Source organism: Asterias rubens, chromosome 5 (assembly GCF_902459465.1).
Source record: "Asterias rubens chromosome 5, eAstRub1.3, whole genome shotgun sequence".
NCBI lineage: Eukaryota > Metazoa > Echinodermata > Asteroidea > Forcipulatida > Asteriidae > Asterias > Asterias rubens.
The window spans coordinates 18118650-18139011 of NC_047066.1; the positions used below are offsets into that span (position 1 = coordinate 18118650).

At 37.1% G+C, this 20362-nt stretch overlaps 2 protein-coding genes across 2 annotated transcripts in view; one reads left to right on the plus strand and one right to left on the minus strand.

Moving 5' to 3' along the window:
* Positions 1 to 12479, minus strand: part of LOC117290880 (flocculation protein FLO11-like) — a 28666-nt gene extending 16187 nt beyond the window's left edge. Inside the window, exons 1-4 of the mRNA XM_033772442.1 lie at positions 12405 to 12479; positions 5343 to 5466; positions 1283 to 1337; positions 122 to 205 (exon numbers count right to left, since the gene is read on the minus strand). Of these exons, the coding sequence (XP_033628333.1) occupies positions 122 to 205; positions 1283 to 1337; positions 5343 to 5397 (194 nt within the window). The 5' untranslated portion in view covers positions 5398 to 5466; positions 12405 to 12479. The remainder of the gene's footprint in view (positions 1 to 121; positions 206 to 1282; positions 1338 to 5342; positions 5467 to 12404) is intronic.
* Positions 9833 to 20362, plus strand: part of LOC117290881 (F-box only protein 21-like) — a 29061-nt gene continuing 18531 nt past the window's right edge. Inside the window, exons 1-2 of the mRNA XM_033772444.1 lie at positions 9833 to 9958; positions 14836 to 14864. The gene's annotated coding sequence lies outside the window, so the exon portion shown is untranslated. The remainder of the gene's footprint in view (positions 9959 to 14835; positions 14865 to 20362) is intronic.

The following is a 20362-nucleotide window of genomic DNA, read 5'->3' on the forward strand; positions in this document are numbered from 1 at the left end:
GCTACATAATTGGGTCTTGGAATTCATCACTGCAATAACCTTTCTGAAATTTTATATACTCAGCACCTTGAGAACCTTGTTGGCAGATACGTGCGCTTTATATTAATAAAACTGCTATTACCTTGCTGGGAAGACGATGGTGCTGTAGTTCACTCTGTTCTTGCTTCCATTACCGACCTTAAGAAGTGGTATTTCACCTCCCTCCCTAAAATAAAAAACCACTAGATTTAGAAAAAGGTTGCTGGGAAGTCATGTGAGGAATATGTTGGGAATATTCAACAAATGCCTGGTACCTTATGTTCCTACATAGTCTTAATGATTGCAGGAAACAAAATGTTGTACTTTGACAAACTATAGATCTTTATCCTGGTTCAGCCATCTCAAATTTCTCCCATAGACATCAATGTTACCAAACCGAGGCTGGAAGAACAAAATAGTCTGGTTCCTAATTGCAAAATGATTTTTAGCATTCATTATTGTTAATCGATATGAGGAACATGACCAAGATGGAGACAGCATGATAAAGGTCTACTGTGCAGTTAAAGGCAGTGGACACTATTGGGACTTACTCAAAATAATTATTAGCATAAAACCTTTCTTGGTGACGAGTAATGGGGAGAGGTTGGTGGTATAAAACATTGTGAGAAACAGCTCCCTCTGAAGTGCCATAGTTTTCGAGAAAAAAGTAGTTTTCCACGAATTTGATTTCGAGACTTTAAGTTTAGAATTTGAGGTCTCGAAATCAACCATCTAAACGCACACAACTTCGTGTGACAAGGGTGTTTTCTTCTTTCATTAATATCTCGCAATTTTGATGACCGATTGAGCTCAAATCTTCACAGGTTAATTATTTTATGCATATGTTGAGATACACCAACTGTGAAGGCTAGTCTTTGACAATTACCAAAAGTGTCCACTGCCTTTAAGTAAGAGACAGTGATGAACACCCATAATAATTTTTGAATGAATGTGCTCGCACAGAAACGTCCAAATTACAAATTTTGAGAAAATGTTGATACCAGGGTTGCTCATCTGGAGGTTGCTGTACTACATCCTGTCTTAAACCATTTGACTTAGCAAAAGGTCTCTAGGCCTATAGTTTGAGGAATTACAATTTAATTTTGTTTAAGCTTTAATATTACACAAACAAACTTCTAGACATTTTAGAAGCTGAAATGTTGAAGAACATTTGTTTACATTGTTACAAATATAATTCAAGACTTCTTTACTTTTCATTGACTTATCACGTTGTGAAAAGACTTAAGGAAATCTCTGAAGTTACCTTCTTTTTGGCGGGCCAATCTCAACTTCCACGTAGTTCAGCCTGTACTTGTCTGCTGTGAGAAAAAAATAACATTAAAAACATTTGTAAAAATACAACCTACTTGTGTTTCAATACAATAACAAATATTAATTTTAAGCTTTATAAACATTTATGTATTTGCAACGTCTCCGCAACTTGATCACTGGAAATAATTCAAAAGATGGCTGTAAACAAATGTTCAAAGCAATTTATAAAATAAAACAAACTATGGATTGTTAAATACTGCGGAAAACTTGTTTTTGCATGATATTCAAAAACTTATTTTGTGTGGTATTCACAAACTTAATGGTACAATTGTGATATTTTGCCAGAAGGCTGGTGTTATGACAAAAGGTCTACTTCATTGAAAGGCAATTTGCAATTACAAATGCAAAGCAATATTTTTGCAGCCTTCAAAAATAGTGATATTACTTTCCAAATTGTTCAAAAGGACCCCTTTTTGTAGCCCCCTTTGGAAGCGGGGAAGGGATGTCCGGTGTTCAAGGAAATCATGCGGTAGACATGGCAACGACCCAAAACCACAAAGGAAACTCAGCATAAGCCGTAATTCTTTTTCCCTTATCACCACATGTGCGTAAGTGTTGCCAAGGTGGATGTATTTATATACCCTAGCTGTTAATCATAGAAAATCACAGACTTAAAGATAGATTAGCCCGAGTTTCTCATGCACTTTTCAAAGTTGATATATATTTTTTTATTTCTTTGGTCAGTGGAATAGTGACAAGGGGGATAAAAGGGGTGCAACACGCCGTCATTACACTCCATCACCACTAGCCTTGCTTAAGGCATTTTTATTCTGAAAAAGAAGTTTAAAAGTTAAATGGACCATTTCTTAAAGACACTGGACACTATTGGTAATTGTCAAAGCCCAGTCTTCTCACTTCAATTGGTCGTCGAGGTGGCGAGATAATAATGAAAGTAAAAAACACCCTTGTCACACGAAGTTGTGTGCTTTCAGATGGTTGATTTCGAAACCTTAAATTCTAAATCTGAGGTCTCGAAACTAAATTCGTGGAAAATTACTTCTTTCTCGAAAACTATGTCACTTCAGAGGGAGCCGTTTCTCACAATGTTTTATACTATCAACCTCTCCCCATAACTCGTTACCAATTGAGCTTTTATTCTAATAATTATTTTGAGTGATTACCAACAGTGTCCACTGCCTTTAAATGTCCTCTTGATATTTAGAATATACCTCAAGGGAAGGTATACATTTGGTAATCATTCCTAAAATTGATGGTAATGAACACTTTAGGTTAGAAGCCTACAGCAGCTTTTTCAGAAACATGTGGAGAAATATATCAGTTTTTAAGCCCCAAAATTTGAATCTAAGAAGCGTTACTGTCAGTAAACTTTTTTCATTTGTGTATTCCTCGTAGGGATAATTCTTCCTGGGTGGAAGTTATTTACTCATGGATTTCAGTGATATGTCAAAACCCTACATGGTAGTCTGATTGTATACATTTACATTTGTATCGATTAAAGGGAAGGTACACTATTGGTAATTGTAAAAGACCAGCCGTCTCACTTAGTGTATCTCAACATATGCATAAAATAACAAACCTGTGAAAATTTGAGCTTGATTGGTCGTCGGAGTTGCAAGATAACTATGATCGAAAAACAAAACTTGTCACAGGAAGTTGTGTGCTTTGGATACTTGATTTTGAGAACTCAATTTCTAAACTTGAGGTCTCGAAATCGAATTCGTGGAAAATTACTTCTTTCTCGAAAAACTACGTCACTTTAGAGGGAGCCATTTCTCACTATGTGTTATACTATCAACCTCTCCCCATTACTTGTTACCAATTAAGGTTTATGCTGATGATTGTTTTGAGTAATTACCAATATTGTCCACTGCCTTTTAAAGAATTAAATGGTCCCAAAAACCCTAGGTATACTTTTCCTTTAAATGACCACATACTGAAAAGTGCACATCTTTCATCTGAAGGAAACCATAGCCACATGTGAATACATGAAGTGTTGCAACCTCCATGCTTCTCCATGTGGTGTATAATCTCACTTCCTTATTAGTCATCCATGTGCATGTACATTCAACCCCTAACAACACACCTGGAATGTTCTGCTATCCAGGTATACAGAATGGCCAGGGCTCTTTTAACTAAACCTTGTAGAGCTCAAACTTGGTCACCTTGGTTAAATTTCAGTTTTAGATGTGGGAGACAAACCCCAGAGAATTATTACAGGGAATAGGGACTGAAAACCAAAGCCACATAGTGCCCCCGGTTGGATTCGAACGGGGGTCCCGGAGGTGGAAAGCGAGGCAAGACATCACTACACCAACCTGACCTGAATAGCAATCACAAGGTTGTGGGTTCGAATCCTACAAAGCTAATCGCTGAGTTTCACAATACCTTGAATAAGTAGCCTATTGTTATCTAGTTAGTGAATCACACTTTCTTGATTTGTGCAATTCATAATGGTAGACGTTAAACCAATGTTTGTATGAGAGAGATTGGCTGTTGCCAGTTTGGTGCTTACATCAACTTGTGGGAGTTTGCTGATTTCCCTCAGCGGGAAGATCATCTTATCAAAAATGTTCACCATATGTGTAAATTAATGAACAAATCTTGTTCAAGTTACTGCACAATGCGCAGCGCAGTTACATGCCCCTATCCTGGACGCCATTTTTGGTTTTGGAGTCAAAACGTCATTTCTTGCCTGCCAAGAAATGCCACGGAATGTACTAAGAATAATATGGACGCCACTTTTGGAGTCAAAACGTCATTTCTTGCCTGCCAAGAAATGCCACGGAATGTACAAAGAATAATATGACATGACTGGTTGTTGCAGGCTTATCTAGTAGAGAAAAGATAGTCAGATGCTCGGATCAAACTAACTGCTATGGCACTACCACTTTTATGCTTGATACATGCGTTTGAAATGAATCCCATTTGTTTAGTGTGTACATATAAACAATGGAAACCGAAAAAGGCCAGGTAGAATCAACGAATTGTTTATCATCCTTGTTAAAGTGCTTTTGAAATCAACTCTCAAACGTTTTCTTCTGTGCAAACACTTCAAATTACCATATAAAAATTCACAAAGACAGCAAATTTTACATGGCCTTTTTTCGGCTTATAAAAAACACAAAAGGCAAAATATGAAATAAAAATTTAAAAAACAGGTAAATAATCGTAAAAGATAGACGAAATGGCTCTAAACCAATCACATCTGTGTCTATCAAAGACATGCAAGTTAATTTGAACATTGATTCAATTTCAGAAAAATGATTCAATGATTTTGAGGATTTTTTTGTTAAGGCACAGAAGTTATATGAGATGAAGGATGATAAACGAGACAGAATTTCGACCTGGCCTTACTCTGTAGGATGACGCTCTTTGAATGCTGGCGACGTAAATGAACATATTTGGAAGTCTTTCGGATCAGGAGGATGTTATCAGTGCCCGTCTGCTGGATCAACCAGGCATCATCGAGGTTCTCGGAATAAGATGCTAGACAAGTGTCAAAAACAAATTTGAAGATTCAAAACAGATTCTGTTTATAAATTTTGGGATGGTTACCAGTAACCACCACGTCCAGCTACAAAAAGCCACTCCAGCGTTAATCACTTCTGTTTTTTTTGTTCTTGCAACCTGGGAAGCGGCAGCCAAGTGACCACCTCACAAGGGGACGGACTTTTTATTTCAGAAATCAAATAAAAAACCACAAGGAAAACTGACTGGGTAAATTTTTAATGATCGACTTGTCTGTAAATTACTTATATAGTAAAAAAAAAAAAAAAGAAAACAATAAAACTCAGTGTGTTGAATGAACTTCAACGATCTTTTATAAAGTAACCCCCTTCCTTGGTAAAGTACACAAAATTGTATCATGTAATTTTGTTTTAACGTGATTCTATAAGGCACTTCATTACTGGTTTTATAATGAGTAATGTCAAAACACAAACTGTAAGAGAAAAGTTTAGAAAACTTTTCAGGGTGTGAATCATGATTCCGTCAATTGATATTTTGGGTTAGGTTGACCTATGAACTCTCACCTTGTCTTGAGGTCATAGTTGATATCATACTTGCGATGGCAATAGCTCCTTTCATCAAATACTAATCATATACACAATGTTACTCTCAAAGCAAAGTAAAGTCTGGAACCTCATTCATAGAACCCTGGGAAACAGAAAAGAAAAGGAACATTGTTATTTTTCACTTTACATATTGATATTCATATTCAGATCTCAAATTTTACACTGGACCATTGGCCAGAGGGCAGCGATAATGGTGTCAGGCCTTTAACTCATGACAAGTCCTGCAGTCTTGTATTTATAATGAATTGACTAATAAAACAACACTGTGTATCATTTTAAACATAAAAACAACTGGTGTTAAAATGTTGACTTTGAGTCTGATAAGCACCTTTCAATTCTATTTAGTAATGAAGTATCCATTAAAGACAAATGAGGTAAATAAAAACAGTATGTATGTTAAACTGTTCTGGTCTCGTTTAACACAATTCTTGCATTATTCCATCTTCAAGTACAGACTATACTTTCACAATTTAACTATTTATTAATAAGAAAGTTTGATCACTATAAAAACAGAGATTAGGTAATGACATGTCCAACAACTGACAAAGATTTAGCAAAAAGAAAAATGGAGAGTGTATAGCCGGGCATTTTAACTCTAGCAAACTTTTCACAATGGGTCAAAACTTTATGCTGTTAACAGTCTTGCATACACCAGGTCATTTTTTTTAGTCAGCAGTGTAATTCGTGTGACCTACCCTTTAAGACCATACAAGTCTGCCAAAATACCCCAAAGGTTTTAAAACGAAAAAGTGTACAGCCAGGCACTTTCACCCCCTGTGACTTTAGTATTTGCCAGACATTGTGACACTCACAAATTGCTAAAGAAAGATTCTCCAAGGGTCAAAATTTCTAGCTATTAATAATCTTTCATTTCTATCACAGGTCATTTTGTGTATTTCTTGTATGACCTATCCCTTTAAGTGTACAAGTCTGCCAAAATACCCAAAGATGTGACTTGTATTTGCCAGGCATTGTGACGCTCACAAAATGCTAAAAAAAGATTCTGCAAGGGGCAAAACTTCATGCTATTAATAATCTTTCATTTACACCACAGGTCATTTTGTTCGGTCAGCAGTTTAATTGTTGTATGACCTACCCAAAGACTGTACAAGTCTGCCAAAATACCCCATAGATTTGCAAAAGTTTCCAATGCATCACAGACGCAGAGGAAAAGAGTCAAGGGAAACCATCGCAGAACTCCACGTAGATGTAAAAGAGGGTATGGAAATAGACTTAGGCCACAGAGTGAGTGCCAGGATATGCGGCTAACAGCCAGCTTCCCCTGCCAAATCTTGTGCCTCAATGACACATATACTGTACCATGAGTCATATATACTCTACTCCCCTTACGTTCAACTTGGGTCTTCAAAATGCCAGCCATGGCCCCTTTGAAGGGAAGGAACACGTTTGGTAATGACTCAAAACAAATATTAACATAAAAACTGACTTGGTAACGAGCATTGGAGAGCTGTTGATAGTATAGAACATTGTGAGAAACAGCTCCCTCTGAAGTAGCACAGATTTTGGAATAGAGGTAATTTCTCACTAAAATAATAAAGACCTCTCGCTAGAAGTCTTTTATTCCAATCTGAAAGCACACAAATTCGTCCAACATGGGTGTTTTTTCTTTCATCATTTTCTCCCAACTCCGATGACCAATTGAGCTCAAGGTTTGTTGTTTTATGCATATGATGAGATACACCAAGTGAAAACACTGGTCTTTGAAAATTACCAAGAGTGTACCTTCCCTTTAAAGGCACTATAGACACGTTTGGTTATTGTCAAAGACTAGTATTCTCACTTAGTGTATCCCAACATATTCATAAAATAACAAACCTGAGAAAAAATTTGTGCTCAATTGGTCATCGAATTTGCAAGAGATAGACGAAAGAAAAAACACCCTTGTTGCATTTCTTTGTGTGCTTTCAGATGCATAAAAGGCTTCAGCTGATGTCTTTTATTATATGAGAGAGAAATTACCTCTTTCTCAAAAACTGTTACTTCAGAGGGAGTCGTTTCTCACAATGTGCTACTATAAACAGCTCTCCGTTGCTAGTTACCAAGTAAACTTTATGCTAATATATGTTTTGAGTAATTACCAAACTAAACAGTGCCTTTAAAGGGTCTAATGTACACTTTTAGTAATTACTCAAAATATATATTAGCATAAAACTTACTTGTTAATGAGCAAAAGAGAGCTGTTGATAGTATAAAACATTGTAAGAAACGACTACCCCAGAAGTTATGTAGTTTTTGAGAATTAGAGGGTAATTTCTCACTTAAATATTTGAATCTGAGAAAGACCTTTAGGCCCGAAGCCTTTCTCAGGCATCTGAACTTACATGTTGCATACAAATTTGTGCAACAAGGGTGTTTTTCTTTCATTAATTTTCTTGCAACTTCGATGACCAATTGATCCCAATTTTTCACAGATTCTGTTATTTTGTTTGCATGTGTTGGGATACAGTAAATGGTCTTTGACAATTACCAAAGGTGTCCAGTGCCTTTACATGAATGTGTCCTTCGCAACAGGCTGGTCCTGGAGAAAGCGCAAAATAAATGCAACGATTTGTTTTTTAAGTTAGTAAAGAAAAGAAAACTGAATATGATTTCTCATACTTGCAGATTTCTAAGAACTGAGTTCCAAAACCTCTGTTGATGTATTTAAAACTTATGACGTCAACTTTTTTCCTTCCAAAGCACTAAGGGTTTCCTAATTGTGTTTGGTTCAAGTAACCAAAACACTACGGTCCCACTCATGCGTAGGTGGACGTTTTAATAATTTTTGACAAACGATACACAAAGAGTTGAACTGTAAAATGTCAAAGTTCTCTGCTGTGAACTTTGGAAAACTTTCAGGCAGTGGAATATTTTGTTCAATATTCCTTCATGTTTTGAGTATCTTTCATGAGGTGGTTGGGGGGGGGGGCTGCGTTTTCAGCTGGATTAGGTAGATTTTGTCACAACCCAACTTGAATCATTGGTCCTATATCAAGAATTAATGTACATGAGTAAAAATATTATAATTATGTTCAGGAAAATGGACGAGAAAGTGTAGACTTGTGGATAGAATGTACGAGTTAAAGGTGAGTTGATCGTAGTCGCGAATAATTATACACTTACATTGTGTGTAGAGTCTATTCTCTGCCTTAAACTAGTTTCCCAAAACTTTGTACTTTGTCAAACGAAGTTTGGTCACATTTTATAGGCCTAGTGCTTGCAACATTATCAAGTACCATATTTTGATCAGTTTACAATTATGTTTTAAATAAAGTAAATGAATGAACTGGAAAATGTTTTTGGAAATTGAAATAATAACATGTTTTCAGCTTTGTTTTGCACATCATGTTATCTTTCAATTTGGAAACCCATTTATGTCAAGTTGAACTACACTTATAGCTTGTAATGAATCTACAGTTAAGTGTAGATTTGTTACAAATGTACAGTTTAAGTCTAGATTAGTAACAAATATACAAATATACATTCATAAATACCCCAGACAGTTTCTCTACTCCTATTGGTGGAGAGCACGACACGTGGGAGTGTTTAAACGGTTGATAATGACCAGTGTTTATAACCTGCTGGCTTCCGCGTGTCAGGCGCGCAAGATTATCACGCGGAACGCAATTCATTGCTATTAGTAACAGCGTGTGATCTACTTCTAAGCTCGCACGCGGACACACAACCCATGCACAACAGACTCTTCACAAAGTTTTTGAAAGAAAATATTTCAAACCTCAAATTTTCAACTGTAAAAGTGTCTGTAATTGTATTTTTTAAACGTTTTTTTAACAAAAGGGCACTAATGAATGGAAATAAAAGAGTAGTGATTCGTTCTTAAACGTCCGTTTAAAACCTTGCAGGGTCATTGCCGAGCGCTAAAGGCCCTCGTCGACCCTGCAGGCTTTAAACGGCCGTGTAAGAACTCGTCGCTACCCTTTTATTCCCTTAGTTAAAGACATTGGACACGATTGGTAATTGTCAAAGACCAGTCTTCTCACTTGCTGTATCTCAACATACGCATAAAATAACAAACCTGTGAAAATTTGAGCCCAATCGGTCTTCGAAGTTGCGAGATAATAATGAAAAAAAAAATAAAAAAATTGTCATACGAAGTTGTGTGCTTTCAGATGCTTGATTTCGAGACCTCAAATTCTAAATCTGAAGTCTCAAAATAAAATTTGTGGAAAATTACTTCTTTCTCGAAAACTACGTTACTTCAGAGGAAGCTGTTTCTCACAATGTTTTATACTATCAACAGCTCTCCATTACTCGTACCAAGTAAGGTTTTGTGCTAATAATTAATTTGAGTAATTACCAATAGTGGCCACTTCCTTTAGTGTAAGTCTAGATTCATAAAAATAATCTACACTATAATCAATAGAGTGACATCACAGAAATAGTTTAAAGTAATTTATAATATTGTTCTTTTTCCACTGTACAGGACTCGAATGTAGGGGAAATATTCACAAGACTGCAGGGCTTGTGAGTTACAACATTTACTGGCCAAGCATTTATTTTACAAGACCAGGGTGAAATGAGAGAGAACTTTCTACACAATTAAAATTGTACAGGTAAACTATTTTTCTCTTTAGTTTATCCTAGAGAAATAAGATGCTTTAATATCCAACATAAATATATTTACCAAGACCCAAAGAACATTAAAGGAACACGTTGCCTTGGATCGGACGAGTTGGTCTATAAAAAGCGTTTGAAACCGTTTGTTATGAAATGTATATGGTTAGAAAGATGTTAATGGTTAGAAAGATGTTAAAAGTAGAATGATAATGATCCACACAAGTATCACTCAAAATTGTACGGTTTTCCTTTTACGTCGCGAACTAACATGGTCGGCCATTTATGGGAGTCAAAAATTTGACTCCCATGAATGGCTGACCATGTTAGTCAACAAGGTAAAAAGAAAAATTTCGAGGCATATTTGTGTAGATCATTGTATTCTACTTTTACAACATCTTTCTACCCATATGCATTTTATAGCAAACAGATAAAAAACGCTTTTCAAAGACCAACTCGACCGATCCAAGGCAACGTGTTCCTTTAAACATCAGTTTCTTTTTTATATACAAAGTGAGGTACTTTTAGTCATTGAAAAACACAAGACCTCCGGACTTGTCCACAGTCATTTAATTACTGGCCCTAGGCTAAAATCACTGGCCTTGCTGGGGCCCAGTGTTAAATCTAAGCCTTGCTGTATTCTATATTTACTTTCTATGCTCCGTATATTGCTCACATTCTTGTTTGATGGGGGATTTGGCAATAAAGTTAACAAATTTTAACATTTACTAAGCACCTAATCAATGTTGCTTACATGCATGTGCACAGTTTGTGACTGTTTCCCTGCTTATTTTTGCCAAGCAGAAACTTTGTAAGCAATATTTTTCTGCTTAAGAAGCTCATTGAAATTTGGCTTAGGTCTAAAACCTTATGGTGTTGTCATGAATTAAAGAGGAGGATGGCTAGCATTGAGTGGCGTAATTTGATTGGTTTGGGATCGATGGTTACCGATTTGGATGTAAGGGCCTTGTCACAAGAGGTAACTTGGAGGCAACCAACTGCAGTGCATGCTACACGACCACTTTAGTAGTACACATATGTATAAGCTATTTTTCAAACAATAAGGTTTATCGCGATTCAAAAACGCAATGCATTGTGGGAAGGAATATGGGGCGGTTCTATGCAGTTTCAACGACTCGCGCACGCAACGCCTATACATTTGTGTGGGTTCAACAGCGCCCTCTCTTGATATTTTGCTGTTCGCGATAAACCTTATGTCTTATGATTCTGAAGAATAATATGTGAATATTCAATGTGAAGGGATTCTGTTCATGGAGATTGCAAAGCATGGACTTCACAAAGAGTTAAGACCAGTGCTCCAGTTAGGACGAGTTACTTGTCTAACTTAGGACTATAGCTTTAAGTTTCCTAAGTTAGGAGCTACTTGTCTAACTTAGGACTAGCTTTAAGTTTCCTAAGTTAGGAGTTACTTGTCTAACTTAGGACTAGCTTTAAGTTTCCTAAGTTAGGAGTTACTTGTCTAACTTAGGACTATAGCTTTAAGTTTCCTAAGTTAGGAGTTACTTGTCTAACTTTTAGGACTAGCTTTAAGTTTCATAAGTCAAGAGTTACTTGTCTAACTTAGGACTATAGCTTTAAGTTTCCTACGTTAGGAGTTACATGTCTAGCTTATTAGGACTAGCTTTAAGTTTCATAAGTTAGGAGTAGTCCTAACTCGGTGTTACACTGTGAAATCAACCTCTGGACTCACTGGTTGCCTGTAAATTGCAGGGAATGATTTCATCCAGCATTTTTGCATAGCAAAATTTGTTGACTAAAAAAATGTTGTGCACACTGGATGGTAATATTGAGTAGCAAATGAATTTTTGGGAGTAGCAACTGACACATTTTGCATAGCATTTTTCTCTGCTATACAAGGAAATCGTTCACTGAATTGCCTCGTGTGACACAACCCTAAGATACAAAACAAACTTACCTGTCTCATGTGATTTTTGACATTTCTTATAAAAAATCTTCTCATATCAGTAGTTCACTCAGCATAAATAGTCCATCAATGCGAAATGATATCATAAACATTCCAATCAGCAATGTAAAAAGTAGTCATCAATTCCAACTAGTTGTGAATTTACTAAACAAAGGAAGTTCAAATCCTGTTGATGCAGACTTCACTGTCTCCAGTCGTCACGTCCAAGATATGAGTGTACAGATTGAAAAGTCAAAAAGTATGCACCGCAATGGACGAAACGTCCAAGCTATAGCGTTAGGTTAGCCAAGGAGATTTCTAGACACTCATAAGCAAGACATTTATAGCTTTGGATGTTCAAAATTAACTGCCAATGAAATGATCTGGATCACAAATAAACTTTTGACTCAAACTTTTGACTGTTTGAGTAGCTATATAAAGAAAATGTATGAAAACTTCCTGATGATTTGAACGAGTAGAGATGAAAACTTGGATGCGGACTATAACTGTTCAGAACACACCTTGCTTGTTTGAGAGACGCTCGTGTACTGACTAGCACTTTCCGCAGCAGAGTGTAGACTTTCCGCGTCATGTGGTGACCCCCGTCTATATAAGTAATGTTCACATGCTGCGATGATGTCATTGCGATTCGTCCCACGTTGGAGGGGGGGGGGGGGACACCGGGGACCCAGCAGGTTAGTCATCACTTAGGGATCGTCGCTAGGAATTAGAAAATGCAGCACTGTAGGGGGAACAAACACAAGGAGAAGTACTTTGAACAATGGGTTTTCAAGTTGTAGTTTATTATCATTACTTAACGTCATTATTTGTTTCATATAACATCCAAGTATTTAATTCTTTGTCATTTTGATTTGAGGATACAACTTTTAAAACAAACGAACAAAGAATAGGCCTACAATTTTTAATTGTGAAATTACAGTTTCTTTTGGTTTGGCCTGTTGAATTTAAAGACACTGGACACTTTTGGTAATTGTCAAAGACTTGTCTTCTCACTTGGTGTTTCTCAACATATGCATAAAACAACAAACCTGTGAAAATTTGAGCTCTTTTAGTCGTTGAAGTTGCGAGATAATAATGAAAGAAAAAATACCTGTGTCACACTAAGTCGTGCTTTCAGATGCTTGATTTCGAGACCTCAATTTCTAATTCGGAGGTCTTGAAATCAAATTTGTTAAAAATTACTTCTTTCTTGAAAACTATGTTACTTCAGAGGGAGCCGTTTCTCAAAATGTTTTATACCATCAACCTCTCCCCATTACTAGTTTCCAAGTAAGGTTTTATGCTAATAATTATTTTGAGTAATTACCAATAGTGTCCACTGCCTTTAACAGTGACTGTTGCGTGCAATAGTACTTTTACTTGCCATCCTCCAATCAAATGGCAAGGATCTGCTTGGGAAAAAAAATCCACAAGAGCACACAGAGCTCGAAGAGTTAAAAATGTTTTCTAGACAAAAAATGTTTGTATTTAAATACAAAGACAAGAGTGAGAAAAAAAGTGAGTACTAACAACATGCATTTAAATTCACTTAGACATCTCAAGTAAGCCAATATTTGAACCTGCAATCTCTGGATTAAAATGCCAGCAATCCCAGGTTCATATCCAGCTCTAGTCACTTTTTTCTTTGTTCAACCAAAAATGGATGAATGTTTACCTTGTCAGTTTTTCTTGTGGTTTAATAGTTGAAAACAAATTACAGGAATAGGAAATGGAGAAGCCACAAGTGGCAAAAGAAAATGAGATGAATTACAAGCATAGAGCTATATATATTGACTAGAGCGCTAACTTGAAGCCACCCTGGGCGCAGACATGTTTGATGTGTTGCGTGACTACGGGACAATTTTAATTTTAAGAGAACACACATTGCCGCGATTTTATTTTACATTCAGCGTGCGCCGTGCTACGAAAACCGTAAGTTCGACTTGATTGATGTACTAAAAAAAGCATACGCACATTTTAAACATGACGCACATGACGCTCGCAGTTTATACGCTCATCAGCAGATTATGCGTTCACATTTGCTGCATTGTTTGGTTCGATGACACATAGAAAAGAACAAACGCACTGTCATGCAAATAGCCTTACAATTGCCGTACAAAATTTCATGCTTTTGTATAGACCTTATGCACATGACGTCATTTTAGTAGGGCGCCCTCACCTAGATGTGCGTCTCGATTGTTTCGTCACCGTTTTTCCTCTAAGATGGCGGCTGGATGACGTCATTGCATAAGGACTATTGGTTTGTACATAAACATGGATGCGCCCACACGGCTTCAAAACCTTAGTGCGTGTATAACGGGGTGTTAGCGCTCTAGTCAATATATATAGCTCTACGATTACAAGTTAATTCCCAACATGGAAGTGTCGTGGCGAAGCAGTTAAGAGCACCGAATTCAAACTCTGGTGTTTCTGATCAGCAGAGTGTGGGTTCGAATCCCCAGCCGTGACACTTGTGTCCTTAAGCAAGACACTTCACCATTGCTTCGTCCTTCAGATGGGACGTTAAGCCGTTGGTCCCATGTGCTATGTAACGCATGTAAAAGAACCCAGTGCACTTATTATCGAAAAGAGAAGGGGTTCGCCCCGGTGTTCCTGGTTCGATCGGCAGCAAATTGCGCCACAGCACCTTGTAAAACATTACATGGTGCTTTTAGAGTTAGGTCTCATAATTCAAACGTAGTCCCACATCTTGCAGGAAATACTGTACGTTACAGCGCCAAGAGCGTCACTGAGTGACGGACATGTGCGCTATTTAAGAAGCCACAATTCATATTATTATTATTAACATAGTAAAGTCAGTAAAACAGTTAAACAATTGCACTGCATTGGATTATATTCTTACCCACCTGATTAAGAGGTTTTTTTTTCCTGCCTTGGATATTTTCGTCTCCCACATCCTGAGATTGTTCTTCAATATTTTCTCTTCATCAGGTATCTTCAGGTCTACGGGTTACAAAAAGGTAAGGCACTTTTGATTAATTGCAAAAGTATAAGCTCGCCTACAAAAAATACTGACCATGAAATGTTATTAATTAGGATTTTAGGATGGGTAGAAACAATCGCCAGGCAAGGAGTTCAAAAGAGATGCAGTATGTGTATTAAAGCAGACAGGGCTCACTGGCCTAAACACTGGGCATGTTAGAAAGAGTTTTTGTTGTTGTTGTTAAAACCCAACTACCCTTTCTACTCTTAATGCGCTGTAAAAAGTTGCTACAATCCAAAGCTGTTGCACTTCTTACTAAGTACATGAAGTAAGTTTTATATTGTCATTAGTTTTCAGAGTCCATACCACAATATACAGACCCTCATCAAAAGTCGCTCTGAAAACACATGGTCTGATTAAGACAAAAAGGACAGCTCGCATGGCCTCTCTACTCAAGTCATAAGCTGCGTAGTTTTAAAGACGAGCTGAAATATCCCATTATCACTGGCAGGTGAAGTTATTACTCACAACAAATCAATCTTGCTCTGACATGAAGTTAAGCGCAAATGCATAATGAATCAATAAGCTGAAATTTCATCTTGAATCACAGTGACTACTGCTAGTCATTGTTGCTATTTCACCTCATTCCTTTTATTCATTCGAAACGTCGAGTTAATCCAACGGTTCTTTTCAGAACCACCCCAACTCATTGAGAGATTGTTATTACATGGTGTTACCGCAAACTTTTCTATATCATTCCTTTTAGTTTTATTATTTTCGCTGAACGTACTCTTCTTTGAGATAAATGGTATATTAAAGCCATTATACACTTTCAGTAAACAGTATTGTCCAAGTCCCACACTTCGTGTATCACAACTTGGAAAAAATAACAAACCTGTGAAAATTTAGGCTCAATCGGTCATCGGAGTCCGGAGAAAATAACGGGAAAACCCACCCTTGTATCCGCGCGTTTCGCCGTGTCATGACATGTGTTGAAAATAAATCCGTAATTCTCGCTATCGAGAATTGATATTGTTTTACTGTTTTTTTAAAAAGTAAAGCATTTCATGGAATAATATTTCAAGAGAAGTCTTTCATCACTACCTTCTGTAAACCCTGTAAGTTATTTGTAAATCTGTGATTTTTTTTTTTTCTTGTACCGAAAGGGTCCAATGGCTTTAAAACTTTAGTTTATTTTGTTGGTTTTGTTTTTGCTATGATTTCTTTTCTTTTGTATGTTTTGTCAGTGGGTATTTCAAAACAAACCTTGTTGGCTTCTTTAAATACCCCTATATTCATTATTAATTTTAATTAATAAATACCTTGGACGGTTTCAAGTCTCTCATTGGTCCAAACCCAGTCACGTGGCCGAGTGTTAATGGTCAGTATAAAGACCGGCTTTGGAAAATAGCATATAAGTGGCCCCTAAATCAGCATGCATTGTGTAAACCTTGCACGCTCGCAGTGAAGACCGGGTCCTCGCACTGTTATTCCCTAATTAATTCAACCAGATATTGGTTTCCTTGACTTAAATTATTGTACTAAATTTGGAAATAAATGTTGGTTTCAATTGAAATTATAGAACAGGGCTTCAGTCATAAGAGCCCATTTTCGTAGATCTGCTTAAAGGCAAAGTATACCTTTGGTTTTTAGAACTGTTTGAGTGTTTTCATAAAATTATACATGTAACATGTAGACCTATATCTATAAAGCATTCAAACCCGCCCCCCCCCCCCCAAATAACAAAATCCAAGAGCCTTGGTACTCCCTGTACCCCAAACTAATTAGATGTTCTGGACTTTTCCTTGATTTTTTTGGGTGTAGCCCTCTGACCCTACCATAACCACCCTACAAACTGATAATGCCTGACTAAGAAAGCATGCTTTTGGGAATTAAAGTGACCTATTCTAGTAGCAATGGTTTATACTCAGGAAAAAGAACGCAATTGACACAGTTTCAAGTGTACAAAGTGTCATATTTCCGTTGCTCCGTATTTAGGCCCGATGACCTCCAAACGTTACTTGTCATATTGAATTAATTGCACAGTTCCTGTCTTGTGTTCAGCAAAGTTTACAGAAATAATCAACCTGGTATTGAACATAAAAAATTGTCTGTTGAGCAGGGCTTGACAAAATCCCCTCATTGCTTTTCTTTATTTGTGGCATTTAATTACATTTTAAACAATACAAATTACAAACTGAGTGATCAATTGAATTGATGAGTCATTTGTGATCACTCTAAAGTTGTCACAACTGTTGTTCAATCTGGTTCTTACCCATATACATGTACACCAATGTGTGTGCGCATTGGATACTCGATACTTACCCGAGTTCTGTGAAAAAAAAAAAAATCACAGGCACATTTCTCGGGTGGGATTCGAACCCACGACCTTTGCAATTCTAGAGCAGTGTCATACTAACTAGACCACCGAGATTGCCCAGTGGCTAGAGGCAGTTCGAATCCTATGTTTTAGCAGTGGGTACTGCAAACTGTTGTTGTTTGCTTTAGGTTTATTTAATTTGCAGTGTGTTTGGCTCTGTGGTTTAGACTCAAGTTTTGGTGGCCGGGCTAGTGATCAGAATGTGGGTTCAAGCTCTGGTCTTGGCAGGCACCCAAAAAAGCGTTCTTAAGTAGGTTCGAGTGTGGGTTCGAATGCCCAGCCGTGACACTTGTGTCCTTAAGCAAGACACTTGACCATTGCTTCGTCCTTCGGATGGGACGTAAAGCCATTGGTCCCATGTGTTGTGTAACTTATGTAAAAGAACCCAGTGCACTTATCGAAAAGAGAAGGGGTTCGCCCCGGTGTTCCTGGCTGTGGCTGCTAAATGCGCCGTAGCACCTTGTAAAACCCTTTTTTAGGTGCTAACTAATTGGGTCTCAAAATTCATCACTGCAATAACCTATCTTTCTGAAAGTTTGTATATACTCAGCGCCTTGAGTACCTTGTTTGGTAGATACGTGCGCTATCCCATATGACTTCGATATTATTATTATTATTATTATTATTATTATTATTATTATTATTATTATTATTAATTAACAATAGTTTGTTCCCTCCACCCAGGGGTAAATGGGTACCTGTGAGAGCAGAGATGGTTACTTGTGGATAAATAAGCTGGGTAAAGCTAACTGTACTTTGCAGCTCATCAGTTGATTTCACTAAACCCACCTTGGCATTTTTAAGTCATTAATCTATGTGTAATAAAGTTTTTAATACTCTCAATTTAAAAAGGATGAATCTATTCTTTTGGGCCTGTAAAAATCGACTACAGGCTGTATACTCCCCAGGGAGCTCAGATGGTTACTAAGTAATTAAATAAATGATCTATTCATTTGAATTGTGTTATGATAAGAGCCAAGTTATTGTCAATAATGTAGGAAGCAGGCAACTTGCAATCCCCCATCATTCTGAAGCTTGAATGTCCGATGAAGCTAATTTGGCCGATGTCCATGCTTATAAAACATGCTTATGAAACTGTTGAATATTACTATAGACCCCTCTAACAAGTTCTCACTTATATAGTTTTGAGGATGTGAGGTGAAAAAGAAGGTCCTAATTCAGCGTCCAGCCCACTTCCAACTCGAGCTTACACGTTTGAACTATACTTTGAAAGGCAGTGTTATAAGTCATTTTAAAGTTTTTGATGCTGTCAAACAGTTTCCTTTTAACTTGCTTTGCAATTCACACGTGAACTCTCTAAATATACATGTAACTTCAGAAATAGCTATAAAATGGCTTAAAATAACTGGCCCATCATCTAAGTATTCGTTCAGCAGGGACTTCTAAAAGAGTAGTCTCATCTTCTATTAGAATCACAGCACCTTAAGGTAAATATAGAGCCAGTGCAGATTTCCAAGATTTGCCACCAAATTGTCTGGACAATTAGCGCATTTGCGCGCCGTGCTGGTCTGTGACGAGTGACACTGACGGGGTTTACTTGTCGTTTTGTGGTTTAGGAGGCTATTAATAGAAGCTTTGTGTAATGCCATACTTCCTGTGTCCCCCTTGTGGGTGAAAATGCTGTTCCGCTGGGCTGTCATTCAAACCATGCAGCAAATTGAGGTATAGGATTTCGCTATATCAAACAGGATATGTAGGCATCAATTCTGTAAAGATTTCCGATTGTGTTGGCATTTAAATTATTCTGTATCAAAAATTCAACCAGAGACTCTGTTAAGAGCTGATGGATAAAAAAGGCACAAAAGAAGTCACAATCTCCAACTACATGTAGAAACACAAATTTTGAATCTTACTATGTAGGCTTGGCTTAATGGCAGCGGACACTATTGGTAAATACTGAAAATAATTATTAGCATAAAACCTCACTTGGTAACGAGTAATGGGGAGAGGTTGGTAGTATAAAACATTCTGAGAAACGGCTCCCTCTGAAGTGACGTAGTTTTTTTCGAGAAAGAAGTATTTTTCCAAGAATTTGTTTCAAGACCTCAGATTTAGAATTTGAGGTTTTGAAATCAAGTATCTGAAAGCACACAACTTCGTGTGACAAGGGTGTTTTTCTTTCATAGTTATCTCGCAACTCCGACGACCAATCCAGCTCAAATTTTCACAGGTTTGATATTTTATGCATAATTATGTTGAGATACACCAAGTGAGAACACTGGTCTTTGACAACTACCAATAGTGTCCAGTGTCTTTAAAATGCAAACTTCTTGTTTCAAGTATTGTACATATTTTTTTGGCAAGTGCCTAGTAGTTTATAAAGGCAGTGGACACTGTTGGTAATTGTCAAAGACTAGCCTTCACAGTTGGTGCATCTCAACATATGCATAAAATAACAAACCTGTGAAAATTTGAGCTCAATCGGTCATCGAACTTGCAAGATATGACTGAAAGAAAAAAACACCCTTGTCACACGAAGTTGTGTGCATTTAGATGGTTGATTTCTAAATCTGAGGTCTCCAAATCAAATTCGTTGAAAATTACTTCTTTCTCGAAAACTATGGCACTTCAGAGGGTGCCGTTTCTCACAATGTTGTATACCATCAACCTCTCCCTATTACTCGTCACCAAGAAAGGTTTTATGCTAATAATTATTTTGAGTAATTACCAATAGTGTCCACTGCCTTTAACAGAATTTTGTTGCTATGTTTATGTTATTTTGTAGGTTTTGAACTTGAGACTCTGCAGACTGATCTTGAGACCAAATTAATTTGTCGCAGTCCTTGGTCTCAGGGTCTCATAGAAAAAGAAACCCAAAAGAGTAGGCCTAGGTTTCCTTTTTCAATTTTTTTATATTTTCTATTCTGGCTCCATTTACATTGTTCAAACATTGTGTTTGTGTGTGATGGTCAGTTTTAGCAAGTTTGCTCTGTGTTTGGTTCGCCAACTGTTAAAGGAACACGTTGCCTTGGATCGGACGAGTTTGTCTATAAAAAGCATTTGTAACCGTTTGTTATAAAATGCATATGGTTGGAGAGATGTTTTCAAAGTAGAATACAATGATCCACACAAATTTGCCTCGAAACTGCGTGGTTTCCTTGTACTTTGCGAACAAACACGGTCGGCCATTTATG